Genomic DNA, 15795 nt, shown 5'->3' with positions numbered 1-15795 from the left:
TCAATGGGGAGGTGTGTTTTTGGTGCGTTTTTTTTTCTTTAACCACACCAAGCCTGCACCAAAAATGCAGCAAGAGGGATTATAAAAAATGCCCTGGACCCGCAACGGATCAGTGTAAAGAGTTCCATAGGAATACATGGTCACACATATTTCTTCTGCTTTTTTTTAAAGCAGATTACAGATTAGTGTGTAAACAGCCTAAGTGGCCCATAACCCCCTGGTCATATCAAAGCTGATTTTAAAATTATGCAACTTACAGTGAAGTCGCACGATTTCAAAATTGGGTAACCTGACAATTTAATTGTGATTTGCAAGACATCTGATTCAGATGTCTATGCAAATCGCAACAAAAATAGTGCATGTACTACTTTAGAAATCAGTGCGGCTCCCACCAAGGCGAAACCGCACCGATATGACCGCTCTAATTGCGGACAATAGAGTGCGACTTGGCATACGATTTGCAAGTCGCTTGGCTTGCAAATCGCATGCCAAATTGCACCCGATGTGACCGGGGTGTTAGGCACTTTCACACGAACAATCCAATCAGGTCCACCTGTCAGTGTCCGTTTGTAAGCCGTGTACCGAGGTGAGCTCCCCAGGATACAGTGAAGTCACGAACGAGGAAAGCAACCCCAACACCAGCTTTTGCCACAACAGAATTTTACTTAGATGTGGCAAATAAACACAACCCCAAATGCTGAAAACATACAATACACTTACATACACCCAGCCCAAAGGCTGAGACCCTTGTGCTGCACAGCACGGCGCCTTCTGATGGTTGAAGGTAGAAAGTGAAGTAATTTACCTACTGGCGGGCACAACTAAGCTGCCACACCTTACCTGTTATTACCCTAAAAGAGCAGTAATCAGTGTATGGGTGTATGGTATGGGCTAGCCTGCGGTGCAGCACAACAGCTTACAATCTTACACAAATCTACAGTATTCCCCCTCCCATAACTGGTCCTGTAGCACGTGCCTGAGTATTCCTTCTGAGCAAAACGCCAGTCTGGCTTGAGTTTGTAGGATTTTATCAGCTCTCCAATGTGAAATGTCACTTTAAGTTGTGGAGTCCTTCCAATAATCAGTAACAACACTTGTGGCTGGACACAAACAGAGACCCTAACTAACTAACTATAGGACTGGCCTCAGTCTAAAGGCGCCAACACTGAAATGAGGTGCGTGCACGATCTTACCGACCCGGGTCTGCTTTTCATCCGCTGGTGACTCTGAACAGAACAACCGTCTCTCCAACAATCTTGCGATCTTGCAGCGTATGCTGCGTTGTTCCTTGTTCCTGCGTTGTTCCTTTGCACTCATCAGCATTACTGGCAGCAATCTTCCTTTTTCTGAACAGGATTAGGGTCTTGAACACAATGAGATTCACCCAGCTTCAGTTCTAGCCACAGATTCTCAGCTCACACGGCCCTCTCATTCAGCATCGTCCACAAACATGGCTGCAGTCCCCTCTTCCTGTTTTCTCAACTCTCTGTGCGAAAAAACTCCACCTCTTATAAATATACAAATATCTATGCAGTCTGAGCCTGTGTTAGAAAAACAGTGACATCTTGTGGCTAAACTGCAGAATGTCAGTCAAAACATCAATTTACTCCACACAATAATTTACTGCACACAGTGTTCAAACAATGAGAGCTGTTTCCCCATCTCACACGTTTACACCCGCCTACCTCCAATCCAGTCTGCTAAAGAAATACAAAAGGGGATCTGTTCCCCTCCATCTAGTCGGATTGGATCAGAGGGCAGTCACGTGTAAATGGATAGCTAGTCCATTTACACACAGAGCAGGTGGGATCTGTCCATGTCCACACTGTATTACCCCCGATTCACATATATGCGGCCGTGCGGGCTGCGTGTTGTATGGGCACGAGAGCCCATTCATTTGAATGGACTCCCGTGCCCGTGAGACGCAGGGAAGAAGTCCCTGCACTCCTTTGGAAAACGCACCCCACATAGGAACCTCGGTTCCCAGTACGGCTGTGTTTTCCAGTGCGGGCGGTGTGCCATTAGAAGTAATGGCACCTGCCCGCGGGTCCGCATTTCTCTGTGCGGGTGGTGCGGCTGCACAGATTTTCGTGCAGATCTGCAGCGGCACCACCCATACAGATGTGAACTTAGAGTGAGGGTTGCCACCTCATCCCTTTAAACACGAACACATATTAATTACATATTAATTACACAGTTTCTGAGGCTAATGTAGTGGCGGTTCACACTGCACATGTGATACACATAGGAATCGCACCACATTCCTGTGCAAATCACATACAATTTCTGTGTGTTGCAATTTGAGCCATACATTTTGTAAGGCTCAAATAGCACCGCCTTTGCACTAAAATCGTGCACGGCCCCTTTTTTGTCCACACCAGAATCAGAACGCATGGTTGTGAACACACGTGATCCAATCCTGAAAATCGCAATGTGTTTTGCAAACCGATTTCGGGGTGTAGTTAACCCAACATACACACTGGCAGTGGTTCGCATGACAGGGGTGCCATTTTGCTGTACAAATTCCGCACCGCATCAGTGTGAACTGCCACTAACTTATTGTTGCCCCTCATCCCTTAAAACCGAACCCATGTTAATTACACAGGTTCTTAGGCTCATGTATTGCAGATAAGGCAACATTTCAATCAGCCACTGAACCTGTGGAATTAATATGAGGTTGGTTTTAAAGGGATGAGGTGACAACCCTACACTACATGCAGATAAGAAATTAACCACTTCCCGACTGCCCTATAGCAGAACTACTGCTACAGGGCAGCAGGGCTGTGCAAAATCACTTATATATACGTGATTTTGTAATTGTAGGGGGCGTGTGAAACGCGCCGCCATTGGCGATCGCCGAGTATCACTGATGGGGGGAGAGGTCTGCATGTAAACAATACATATCTCTCCCCTGTCAGCTCCAACATGCTGCTTTGTATGGCTCTGCATAGCAGAGCCATACAAAGCAGAATGCTTACATAGTAAAGCACAGCACACACACACAGCACTCAGTAAAACACACACACAGTTAACCCTTTGATCACCCCAAATGTTAACCCTTTCCTGCCCAGTGCCATTAGTACAGTGTCAGTGCTTTTTATTAGCACTGATCACTGTATTAGTGTCACTGGGGATGTCAGTGACAGTCAGTCCCCCCCAGTGTCAGCATGCCCTGCAGTCCCACTATAAGTCGCTGATCAAAACCATTACTAGTATAAAAAAAAATGAAAAATTCCAGTTTATATACCGCCATTTGTAGACACTATAACTTTCACGTAAACCAATTAATTTACACATATTGGGATTTTTTTAGCAGACATTAAGCAGAATACATTTTGGCCTAAATTTATGATCAAATTTGATTTTTTAAAATTTTTTTTACTGGATATGTTTTATAGCAAAAAGTCAAAAACAGTTTTTTTCTCAGAATCTTTTTTTTTTGTTTTGTTTATTGCACAAAAAAATAAAAATGCACGGGCGATCAAATACCACCGAAAGAAAGCTCCATTTGTGAGAAAAAAAGGGTGCAACGTTGAATGACCACGCAATTGTCAGTTAAAGTAACAAAGTGCCGTATCGAAAAAAATGGCCTGGTCAGGAAAGGGGGTAAATCCTCTGGAGGGAAAGTGGTTTAAAGCGGAGCTCCACCCAAAAAGGGGAAGTTCTGCTTTAAAGTCTGGTCCCCCCGCCTCCCATAAGGATTGGCACCTTTGGGGAGCGGGAGGGCGGGTCCCCGAAATTGACAGATACCCCCTCCCACTGCGATCACCTAGGCAATCTGAAGCGGAAGTTGTCCTCCTACCCTTACTTCCTGTATTCTTATGGGACACGTGACAGGTCCCAGAAGACTACGGGGCCATTCAGAAAGCGCAGCGCTACTCACGCATGCGCAGTGGGCACCCGGCTGTGAAGCCGCAAGCTGTCACAGCCGGGCGCCCTCACTGAAGATGCCGGCTGGTGAAACGGGAGGACACCGTGGGATCGTGGGACAGGTAAGTGGCTGTTTTCTAAAAGTCAGCAGCGACAGTTTTTGTCGCTGCTGACTTATTTTTTCACAGTGCGAATGGAACTCCGCTTTAAGCAACTTTAATTACCGCCTTAATCAGCCACAGAACCTCTGTAATTAATGTGTTCGGGTTTAAAGGGATGAGGTGGCAACCCTACTCTGCACAAACCGAGCGGACACGGACCTGTCATCTATCCGCTCTACTCCGATCAGCAGGGGGTCAGTGGTCAGATCCTCTGCTGATCAAATCGCATTCCGCCCCAAGCTGTGAAAGCTGAGGGGGGAATTACTTTTGCTTCCATTATGCTCTTTCACATTTTCTGCATCTCACTGCTCCAATTTCATGGGGGAATGTAACAAATTTCCCATGTTATATGTGTTGCGCCGAGCACGTTTACATGGTAATTACAGCATGAAAAGACATCAGTCTGTAGGCAGACAAGTCATGTGATGGTTGTGATATGGCTGACAAATGTTCAGTGACAGTCATCTGAGTCAGCGATCAATTATTTTTGTGCTGAAGGCTCAGTTAAGTGAGAGGTGTCCTGCAGACATCTGGCAAGAAATGGGTTAAGTGGTAGAGGAGTGGTTTGCTGAGCAGACCTTCCCTGAGCTTGTGACTCATCAGCAGTTGATCTCAGGCAGACATGGACCCCCTTTCCTTCTTGTTGCAGCCGCCTGTCTTCTATCCGGTGTGTACTGACAATGAGAGAGGGAGGGATGGTAATAAGCAGTCACATATGGCTGCAATGTACAGAGAAGTGGTCACATGGCAGCAGGGGGTATGGATGTGGGGAGGCTCATCTACTCTGGAAAAAGTTTAGTGGCATGCTGACAGAATCTTCTATTCAGCGCTAAGTATATCTTTCGTAAGGAAATGGCAGTTGTTTTTGACATGACCTAAATCAGAAATGATGCAGATGAAGCTGTCGGAGCTTTTCAGGTTGACCGTGCATTTCTATAGTTTTAGCAGAATATTTAAAGTGACATCAAACCATAGCCTTACGCTCCGCAAATGAATCTGTATGCATCCACTACTTAATGGCTCTGTAATCTACTTTGCCTGAAATAGTTTCTTACTATATTTTTCTGCCTTCTTTGACCATCTTTCTACCGCTCCTTTTCCTCTCACTTGGAACGAGCAGTGCAGGTTAGTTGCAGTCATGTGCTCTGCTTTTGCACACTACAAATCCTTTCATTCCTGGTCATCTTGGAGTGCATAAGAGAGGGTGTCCCTATATACCATGGAGAGTGGATGTAGCCACCTTCTTAAGTCACGGGTCACACCACACCTGAAATTGAACATAAATTGCAGCGATATCTGAAGATTTTACTGCTACGTGTGAAGATTTTCAACGACTTCTTGCAATTTGCAGTGCGATTTCCATTGTATTCTATGTATGTGAAATTGCAACATAACTGCAGAAAAAGTAATGCAAGGACTACTTCAGAAATCGTGCTGCAGCAAATCGCACATGTTAAGACACGGACATTCGTTAGATGCAATTTCAGGTGAGATTTCAATTCCCAAGACGCACCTGAAATCGCACCGGTATGACCGGGCACTCAAGGGGAGTCTGATTAGAGCAATAAAAAAGGAATTTAGAGGAGGCTATGAGTAATAGAAGTGCTTTTTGAGTCAAGAATACATACCCGAATAGATAATTTTTTTAAACCTCATTTAGTGTCACTTTAAAGTGTTATTAAACCCAAAATGTAATACATTGCAGCTTAGCAATGATTAGATGTGGTGGCTGCATTTGTTTTCTTTTGTTAGGCTTTTTCCTTCTGCTTTCTCCTGTTGATCTGGCCAGTAACACACCTCCTGTATTAGGGCCGGTTCATACTAGGAATCGCAGAGGAATATGCTGCACGTTCCTGTGCAATTCACATGCATGAATGAATGGGCTCAAATTGCACTGCACCACGCCAAAAGCAGTACATGCACTACTTTTGGAAATGCGCTGCAACGATATTTGCACAACTGTTTATCAAATGTATTATTATTTTCCGCAAAAAGACGCTAAAATATTATTGTGCACAAATATAATTTAATCCCCATACATAATAAAAGAAGGGGTGTCTGTTGGTAGCTCTGACTAAAGATGAGAAATGCTGTTGCTATAGGTGCAGGCCATTTACATACTTCCTGAAGCCTGACTGGAATGCCCCGGGGATGTTGCTAAGTGAGGCCTAGTCATTCCTGCTCACCTCCGCCATCACAGGAGTGAACTTTTCCTCTGATTCAGACCACCTCACATGCTTTTTCTCTCCCCTGATATAGCAGTTCTGAATTCAGCATTGTGAGAGCCCACTCCTGTGATGGTGAAGGTGAGCAGTAATGACTAGGCCTCACTTAGCAACATCCTGGAAGTGTTCCAGTCAGGCTTCATGAGGTACATAAATGGCCTACACCTATAGCAAAGACATTATTCAACTTTAGTCAGAGCTGCATAGTCTTTGGTAAAAGTGAACAATTTAGACCGGGTACATATGTGTGGGGCCAGTTTCAGTGTAATTTTTCAAGAGTCCAGTTCATTCCATGTTTTAGGTGTGAATGTTTAAAGTATGTGACACTTTAACCACTTCCTGTCCGGCCCATGTCTATAAATGGCCGGACTGCAGCAGTGCAGGAGCTGGTTGCCGTTCATAAACGGCGCCAGCATTCATAGCCTGTGCGTGCTCCCTGGGAGCGCGCGGCACCGCGATTGCTGTACGGGACTTCTGTGTGTCCGATCATATGATTGGCCAGTGATCACATGAATAGTAGTAAGCAAGATGTCACTTTCTAGAGAAATGATTGGTTTTACAGCCTTTATGGGTGTAAAGGCAATTAGTGTAAAAAAAAAAAAAAAAAATCATCACCTTCCACAAGTAGTAAAGTGTCACTATGGCGACACTGTACTGCTAAGGTGACAGTATGTAAAAAAAAAAAAAAACATAATATAAAAAAAAATTAAAATGTAAAAAAAAATTTCAAAAACTATAATTTTTGGTTAACTAATTTGGGTTATTTTTTTTACTAAAGAGATAACTGAATACATTTTGGCCAAGATTTATGAAGAAAGATTATTTGCAAAATTTTATAAGAAAAACACTTTTTCAAAATTGTCGGACTTTTTCATTTATATAGCACAAAAAAAAAAAAATCCCAGTGGTGAATAAATACCACCAAAATAAAGTTTTATCTGACTCAAAAAAGATGCTAAAAAATTCATATGGGTACAGTGTTGCATGACCGCGCAATTGTCATTCAAAGTGTGATAGCACTGAAAGCTGAAAATTGGCCTGGACAGGAAAGGGGTAAAAGTGTCCGGAATTGAAGTGCTTAGCCGCATTTACCATATGCAAGGCGAGTGATTTGCGGTATGTCTGAAATGGAAGTACCGCATGATAGTGCAGAAATTGTGCGGGGGAAAGGTTTAGGACGTACGTGGTAACTTGTGCAATTGTAGATTGAACTTTCCCCCAAAAGGGTTGCAACAATGGGCATTCCCACCAAATGTGTAGGAGTGTGCCAGTCGTTTGATGGCATCTCCAACACAAATCCGAGACATTGTTGTTGAAGCGGTGAAGCAGAGATGGAACTCTATACCATCTAGAGTACACTTTAAAGTTATTTTCTTGTGTGGAGACACATATAGACCCTTTATGTATGTGTTCATATATGTGATCCCAGTCTTCTGGCTATAGTTGGAGTTGTAGGTCTGCGCTCCAGGCCTTACAAGCTTTCCTCATCAAGAGGTCATTGGTGGTTTCGAGACAGGAATAAAGTTGGGAAATAATGTCTCTGAGGTGAGTCCGTTGCGCAAAGTTTCTCAAAGGGGGTCAAATGTCTAGTTGGGGTGAGCTGAGGACGAAATGATGTAGTTGCCTAAACAAACATCCATTGTGTTAAGATCAATGTTGGCCATTTTTTCAGAAGGAGATCTCTGGATAAGAGCCTTCCGTCTTTAAAGAATTGGTGCATTCTTAAGCTGTCAGTGGGACCAAGTCCCGCAAGAAAGGTATGTGACATACCCAGGGGGAAGTCTGGATTCAGTCTGACAGGAGTGAGTGGACCTGGGGTGGATGAGAGTGCTGTATTCTTGCATATCTGGTGGTAACTTGACAAAGTAGGGCCTATAAGAATGTGTTCCTTGAGCTCATATGGAATGTGAGATTTTTGTAGCCAGGGAGAAGTGGCGATTGGGGTCCCCGAGAAAGCAGCTTCCACTTCAACCCATGCCTTACGAGCATGGTTTGTAGACCAATCCACTATTCTTGCCATTTGACAAGCTTGGTAATAACGGGAGATGTCAGGTAGCCCTATACCTCCACCCGTATTAGGCATGGTTAGTTGTTCAAAACCAATTCTAGGGCGTTTATTGCACCATAGAAACGAGGTACATAATGTTTTGTAAGACTTAAATGAGGAGTTGGGCAATTTAATTGGAATTGTTTGTAGTAGGTATAAAAGTCTTGGAAGCACATTCATCTTGAGGATAGCAGCTCTGCCAAACCAGGAGAAGAATGGTTTATCCCATTGTTGCAGATCTTTGGTGATGTTACGCAAAATGGGTAGAAAGTCTTTGGCGTAAAGCTCTGTGAGATGGGTTGGCAATTGAATTCCTAAGTATGTGATGGCTTCTGACTGCCACGTGAAGGGAACATTGGATTTCGCTTGTCTAATTGCGTCCTGGGATAGGGAGATATTAAGTGCCTGGGACTTGCTAAAATTTATTTTAAAATTGGCCAAATATTGAAACAATTTGAAGTCCTGTAGTATATTAGGTAGTGTAGTATGTGGATGTGTCAGGAAGAGTAAGATGTCATCAGCGAAGGCTGCTATTTTATGAGTTTTGCCATTGATTGCAATGCCTTTAATATTTTCATTCTGTTTGATGCAATTCAAAAAGGGTTCCAATGTGAGAATAAATAGGAGGGGGGGATAGTGGGCAGCCCTGTCAGGTCCCATTTCTTATGGAAAAGGGATCTGAAAGGGCAAGTGCCTATTTCTAAGTACCCTCTCCTACTTTCACTTTGCTTGCCTGGGCAAACGGTGCAGAAGTTCAGGTCCCCCCAACTCACAACCCCCTGGGGCACATCACATGTCCCAGGAGACTGCAGGACCATTCAGAAAATGCAGCCCATCTTGCACATGTGCAGTGGTAAGATGGCTGTGAAACACCAGGAAGTCACAGCCAGCTTCATCGTTGTGAACATGTTACGTGTTCCACCCGTTTTAATGGTGGAAAATGTAGCATGTTTCCAATGTTGCAGCTGTCACCCGATTTTTCCCTCCAGCCCCCCCGGGACACCCGTACAGGGATAAGTTCCCCATAGAAGCTGTCACTTTTTGAAATAGATTGTGGACATGCGGGGCTCCCCCCACATGGCTGCGTCATTCATTCACAGAGTTCTGTGAATGAATGAACTTCCAGTCGCCTACATCCTATATGAGCAAGCAGATATACTGACATATTTGCAGGAGACATGCATGGCCCAGCGATCTGATCGCTGGTGCAATGGTTTACAGGCTCCTGCAACCAAAAAGAATAGATGCACATTTTTTTTTACCAGCAAAAAAATGTACATTTATTATTTTTGGTCAAAAGGTGAACTTACTGTATCCTTTAAATGCCTTTAGCTCATCATTTTAGAGTATATCAAAAATGCTGGCCCTAAAATTATTGCTGTCATTCTGGCATTTGCGGTTTACATACATTTGCGCACCCTGTGTGCGCTTTTGTGGTTGTGTGCAGGGTGACAAGATTACATATATATATATCTAAAGCCAAAACAACGTACTGCTGTGCATGTCCTCACAAGGGAGATTTGCCTTCTCTATTCGTTTTTGTGACCATGACAGAAAGTGATAGCAAATCCAAAGTTATATAGTTGCCAGAAAAGCAAGTGAAATAAAAGCTCCAATTGAGGCCATCTGGTCCAGTGAGTGCTGTCTAAGGCTAAGTTCACACCTATGCAGGTTTTTTCACTTGCTTTTTAATGTGTTTTTAATGCACTCTGCGTTTTTGGGATGTGTTAATGTTTCTAGGGAGAGGTGTCTGTTGCCATGCAGGAAACGCATGTACCTGCCTTTTTCATGCGTTTTTGATGCATTTCCATTGAAGTCTATGAAACCAAAATTTGTTTTGGGCAAAAAAAGTCCCTGACCCTTTCCAAAAAACGCATCGGTTGAAAGCATACAAATGTGAATAGGAAATCTCCCATAGGAAATCATGTTAAATTGCCTGTAGTGTGTGCAAATCTGAAAACACACTGCAAAACAAGCCTAAGGCTAAGTTCACATTTGTACATTTCAGGAATGTGCAAAAAAAATGCATCCCTTTTGCAGACACACAGCTTTACCATTTAAAGTGGTTCTTCAGTCAGTTCTGCAAAAAATTAAAAGTTAGCAGCTACAAAAACTGTCACTGATGACTTTTAATAATCAACCCCTGTGCAACCATCCAGCGTAGTCTTCACCTGGCCTTTGGATCCCCAGCAACGGCATTTTAACTGTGAGCAGCCAGCACTGACTCCTTGTGGCTTCACAGCCGGCTGCCCACTGTGCAGTGCTTTGAGAATGATCCCACAGACTTCAGGAACCTGTCCCAGAAGACTGCAGACAAGGTTTTGTTTTTTAGTTTTTATAGGTGTCTTCCCATTCACCCCTCTATTGTTTTTTGGTGAGCACTGTCCTTAAAACAGAAATGGAGATAAACTGCAGTTAGATGTCACAAGAACAAGAGGTAAAGGTAAGTCTGCTAATGGGGACACCTGATCCAGCAACAGCTGTAAAAGAATGGAATTGCTTTCACTGGGGAGAATTGCTCTAACTTCCATCTTGCATCTCTGCAACAGGAAGTGAAGGCAAATCTTCCCAACGGGACAGACTACTCAAAACAAAAACTTACTATGCATACACGTTGACTATACTTAAAAAAGAAGTAGGGCTTTTCTGGGTGCATGCAGCATCAGTCCCCCATCGGCTCTAAGAGTGAGAATTCATCAATCGCATGATCGCTGAGTTCACAGCTGCTCTGAGCAGAGAGCGGGACTGTCAGTCACCACTGTCTGTTCAGCCCCCCCAGCACTGGAGCGCTTGGCTATGGAGGGGGAGGGAGTGGCTGGCTCAGGCTCTCAACACTTTGCTGAGAGGCTGAGCCATGTGCAGCTCCAGACTCTGGGGTGGATCCTGACTTTGAAGTCGGGGTCTTTCCCCAGCCTGGACTGGCTGAGTGACATCAGCCAACAGCAGACCAGTCCGCTGTCAGCTGAAAACGGGTCACAGCAGTGCAGAATGAATTGCACTCCTGTGATCCACAAGAGAAGTACAGCCAAAAGAGCTTTGGCTGTATTTCTCCTTCAAGGCCCAATTGATACAATTTAAATAAAAAACGTTGCATTTTCCACATGTGCAAACACTGTGGCCATGTAACGGGGAGGCAAATAGAATTGCGGGGCGTATCACGAGAGGGGTTACCAGCAAGAGGAAGGAGGTTCTGATTCTCCTATAAAGAACTTTAGACCTGATTCACACTACTGCCTACTTCTGGAGACCTCACATACAAAAAGATATTAATGAGATAGAAGAACAATTCCAGAATCAGGGAACAAAAATGGTTAAAGGTCTGAGGGATAAACCATATTCAGAGAGTCAACAGGAACATAATATATACAGTCTGGAGGAAAGAATAGAGGAGACAAGATTAAAAGTTAAATTGGTGAGGGAATATTGTTCAGGAGGGCAGTGTTTTCAATATGAAGTTAAGATCAAAAACACAGGAACATGACCTCAAACTAATAGGAGGAAAATCCAAACCCATGACAGATCACTATACCAGGCCACTGCCTGAAACATGTGATTACTGTGACCAATCACAGCAGATCACATGACAATTGTAAACAATGAATGTCTTCAATTCATTGTTAAATCGTGATAAAAAAGAAAACAAATGTTAAAAATGTAAGAAAAATATTTTTTTACATACTGTCATCAGTCGGTGTCCCTGATCACACCCACACCAGTTATATGATGACACTCTACCTCACTGGTGACAGTATGTAAAAAAAAAAAATAGTAATGTGAAAAATGTTTTTCTTTGTTTTCCAAATCATTATGACAAAAACATTACAACTTTAAAAAAATTGCCATGTCTCTTACTAAATACTTTGACTGTCTACTTTCAAAAAATGGCTCATTTGGGAGTGTTTGTACTGTCCTAGCATTTTAGGTCCTCAAGAAATAAGATAGGCCATCAGTACACCAGGACTGATCAATTTTCAAAGAAAAATATACCATAGTTTGTGGACTCTATAACTTTCCTACAGACTAAAAAATATACAATATAAATAATTTGGATTATTTTCACCAAAGAAATGTAGCAGAAAACATATGGCATACATTTATGAAGAAAAAGTATTTATTTGCAAAATTTTATAACAGAAATTAAGAAAAACGTGCATTTTTTCCCCCCCAAAATGTATTTATTTTTTATTTATATAGCGCTGTCAAATTACGCAGCGCTTTACGTGTGTGTACAATCTGAGGTCCCTAACTCATATTCATACATATCCACACTAGGGCCAGTTTAGACAGGAACCGATTAATTTACCAACATGTCTTTGGAGTGTGGGAGGAAACCCACGCAGGAACAGGGAGAACATACAACTCCAGGCAGGTGGTGCCGTGGTTGGTATTCAAATCAACGACCTTAGGGCTGCTGGGCGGCAGTGCTAACCATTTAGCCACTGAGCTGCCATTTTCAGTCTTTTTTTGTTTAGCAAAAATAAAAAATCCCAGTGGTGATTAACCACTTGACCTCCAGAGGATTTACCCCCCCTTAATGACCAGGCCTCTTTTTGCTACTCGGCGCTGCACTAATTCAACTGATAATTGTGCGGTCATGCAGCGCTGCACCCAAACAAAATTTACGTCCTTTTTTCACACAAATAGAGCTTTCTTTCGGTGCTATTTGATCACCTGTGCGCTTTTTATTTTTCACGCTAGAGACAAAAAAAGCCAAAAAGTTTGAAGAAAAACAATATTTTTTACCTTCAGCTATAAAAAATATATAGTAAACTCAAAGTTGGTTATAAATTTAGGCCAAAATGTATTCTGCTACATGTTTTTGGTAAATAAAAATCACAATAAGTGTATATTGATTGCTTTGTGTGAAAGTTATAGCATCTACAAACTATGCAATACTGCAATTTACGCCATTTTTTTGCTATACAGCGCTGCGCTAGTTTAACGGACAATTGCGCGGTCATGCAATACGGTACATAAATGAAGTTTACATCCTTTTTTTTTCCCACAAATTGAGCTTTCTTTCGGTGGTATTTGATCGCCTGTGCTGTTTTTATTTTTTTGCACTATAAAAAAAAGGCTGACAATTTTGAGGAAAAAAAGCAATATTTTGGACTTTTTGCTATAAAACATGTCCAGTAAAAAAAAAATGTAAAAATCAAATTTAGTCATAAATTTCTGCCAAAATGCATTCTGCGACATGTCTTTGCTAAAAAAAAAAAACCCAATACGTGTAAATTATTTGGTGTACGTGAAAGTTATAGCGTTTACAAATGGCGGGAAAGATACTGGGATTTTTAGTTTTTTTTATACTAATAATGGCGGCGATTAGGGACTTATGGCGGTGATCAGCAACTTATGGCGGGACTGCGGCAGACATTCTGACATTGGGGGGTAGTGACTTGGGGTCACTGACATCCGCAGTGACACCAATACAGTGATCAGTGCAAAAAAAAAAAACAACACTGACACTGTACTAATGGCACTGGGGAGGAAGGGGTTAAGTTTATTTTTCAGAGAAGGGTTATCTGTGTGAGGGGAAGTATTTTACTAGGGGGTGTGTACTGCACGGGACACCGCTGATCGGGAGAGAGAAACTCTTCTGTCCCGATCAGCGTGTCCTGGAGCTGTCAGGGAACTGACAGAAAGCACAGCTATTGCAGCTGTGCTCTCTGTCAGCTATTGCCGCCGATCGCCGGGACATAGCCGGTAATGATCGGCTGTGACTAACATCCGCGGCTGTGATCTGCGGGACAGGTAGGGCGGCGGCACGCCTCGCGCGCGCCCCCTTCCTGTTTACAAAACACACATTTTAAAACATAGTTTTGCCTGCCCGTGCCGCCCTGCCGCCGTATTTATACAGTGGCTGGGCGGCATGTGGTTAAATACCACCAAAGAAAGCTCTATTTGTGTGAAACAAAATGCTAAAAATGTCATATGGGTACAGTGTTGCATGAACGCGCAATTGTCATTCAAAGTGCGACAGCGCTGAAAATTAGCCTGGGCAGAAAAGGGGTGAAAGTGCCCGGTATTGAAGTGGTTAAAAAAAAAAAGCAGACTCAACGGAATACGTGGTCTTTTTCTGCTGTTACACTTCAATGTTTCCCCTTTGTTTCTATTGCAACACACTGCAATGCGTTATAACAACACATTGCAACGCATGTCATTTTCCACAAAGTAGTGTACTGTGGTGTGATTGAGCCATCAATGTGGAAAGCTAAGCATGTGTTGCTGGGGAAGGAGAGATTAAAGGCTAAATTGATCTTTTGTAACATGTTACACCAGTATTCATGTAACAAGTTACTGTCTCAGCAGCCCCCTCACACCCCTCCCCCCACAGCAAGCTGCACCTGGCCACGTCATTCATTTACAGAATTGTGTGTTTTGCAGGCTCCTAGTAAAACAAATAAAATAAATAAATGCACATTTTTACCTGGAAAAAGCTGTGCATTTGTGTTTTATTTGTTTTTTTTTTTGTTTTGTTTTTTTTCTTAAAGGTGAATTTATCTTTTAAAGCCTAACGCCAGCCAAAACTTTGTTTTTTCTAGTTTTGGAAAAAGAGAAGTGATAGAACCTTTAGCAGGTTTGTACTGACGTCTGTGACCCCATTGGTGAGGCACAGTGGCTTAGAGGCTAGCACTTCTTCCTTGCAGCGCTAGGATCATTGGTCTTAATCCAAACCAAAACACAACCTGCATAGAGTTTGCATGTTCTCTCTGGTCTTGCATAGGTTTTTCTCTGGGCACTCTGGTTTCCTCCAACACTCTAAAGACATACTGGTAGGTTCATTGGCTCTTGTGTAAATTGGCCCTAGTATGTGTATGTATGAAAATGGACTGTTGCATATGCATTTGACAATATACCTGTATGTAAAGCGCTGTTTAAATTGTCAACACTATATAAAGACCTGTAATAAAAATACAAAAAAACAAGTATGCAGGTCTTTAACCACTTGCCTATCGAGCACTTATACCCCCTTCCTTACCAGGCCAATTTTCAGCTTTCAGCGCTGTCGCACTTTGAATGACAGTTGCGTGGTCATGTAACACTATACCCATATGAAATTATAATTTTTTTCACATAAATACAGCTTTCTTTTGGTGGTATGTACTCACCGCTGGGGGTTTTATTTGTTGTGCTATAAACAAAAAAAGAGCAAAAAATTTGAAAAAGAAAAAAGTTTTTCTTTGTTTCTATTATAACAATTTTCACTGATGTGCGTTGATGAGGCTGCACTGATGGGCGACACTGTTGAGCTGGCACTGATAGGCGGCACTGTTTAGCTGGCACTGCTGGGCACTGACTGGCGGCACTGATAGGTGTCACTGACGGATGGCACTGACTGGCAGCACTGCTGTACACTGATTGGCGGCACTGCTGGGCTGAACTGATGGGCACTGGTGGGTACAGGTGGGTGGCACTGCTAGGCACTGATGGGCACTTGTGGGTGGCACTGCTGGGCACTGATCATAAGGGCACTGATCGTCAGTGACCT

General features: G+C 42.9%; 1 protein-coding gene across 2 annotated transcripts in view; it reads left to right on the top strand.

The window, feature by feature from the left end:
* The first annotated feature begins 4594 nt into the window (after positions 1–4594).
* Positions 4595–15795, top strand: part of LGALS12 (galectin 12) — a 44785-nt gene continuing 33584 nt past the window's right edge. Inside the window, exon 1 of one of the 2 annotated variants that reach the window (XM_089684783.1) lies at positions 4595–4698. In XM_089684783.1, the coding sequence (XP_089540909.1) occupies positions 4654–4698 (45 nt within the window). In that variant the 5' untranslated portion in view covers positions 4595–4653. Of the gene's footprint in view, positions 4699–7967; positions 8014–15795 lie in introns of those variants that run through there. The other variant, XM_089684784.1, reaches the window with a different exon arrangement.

Source organism: Staurois parvus, unplaced genomic scaffold (assembly GCF_062004578.1).
Source record: "Staurois parvus isolate SC_StPar_1 unplaced genomic scaffold, SC_StPar_1.0 ptg000356l, whole genome shotgun sequence".
NCBI lineage: Eukaryota > Metazoa > Chordata > Amphibia > Anura > Ranidae > Staurois > Staurois parvus.
This window is presented reverse-complemented; position numbering and strand designations above follow the sequence as displayed.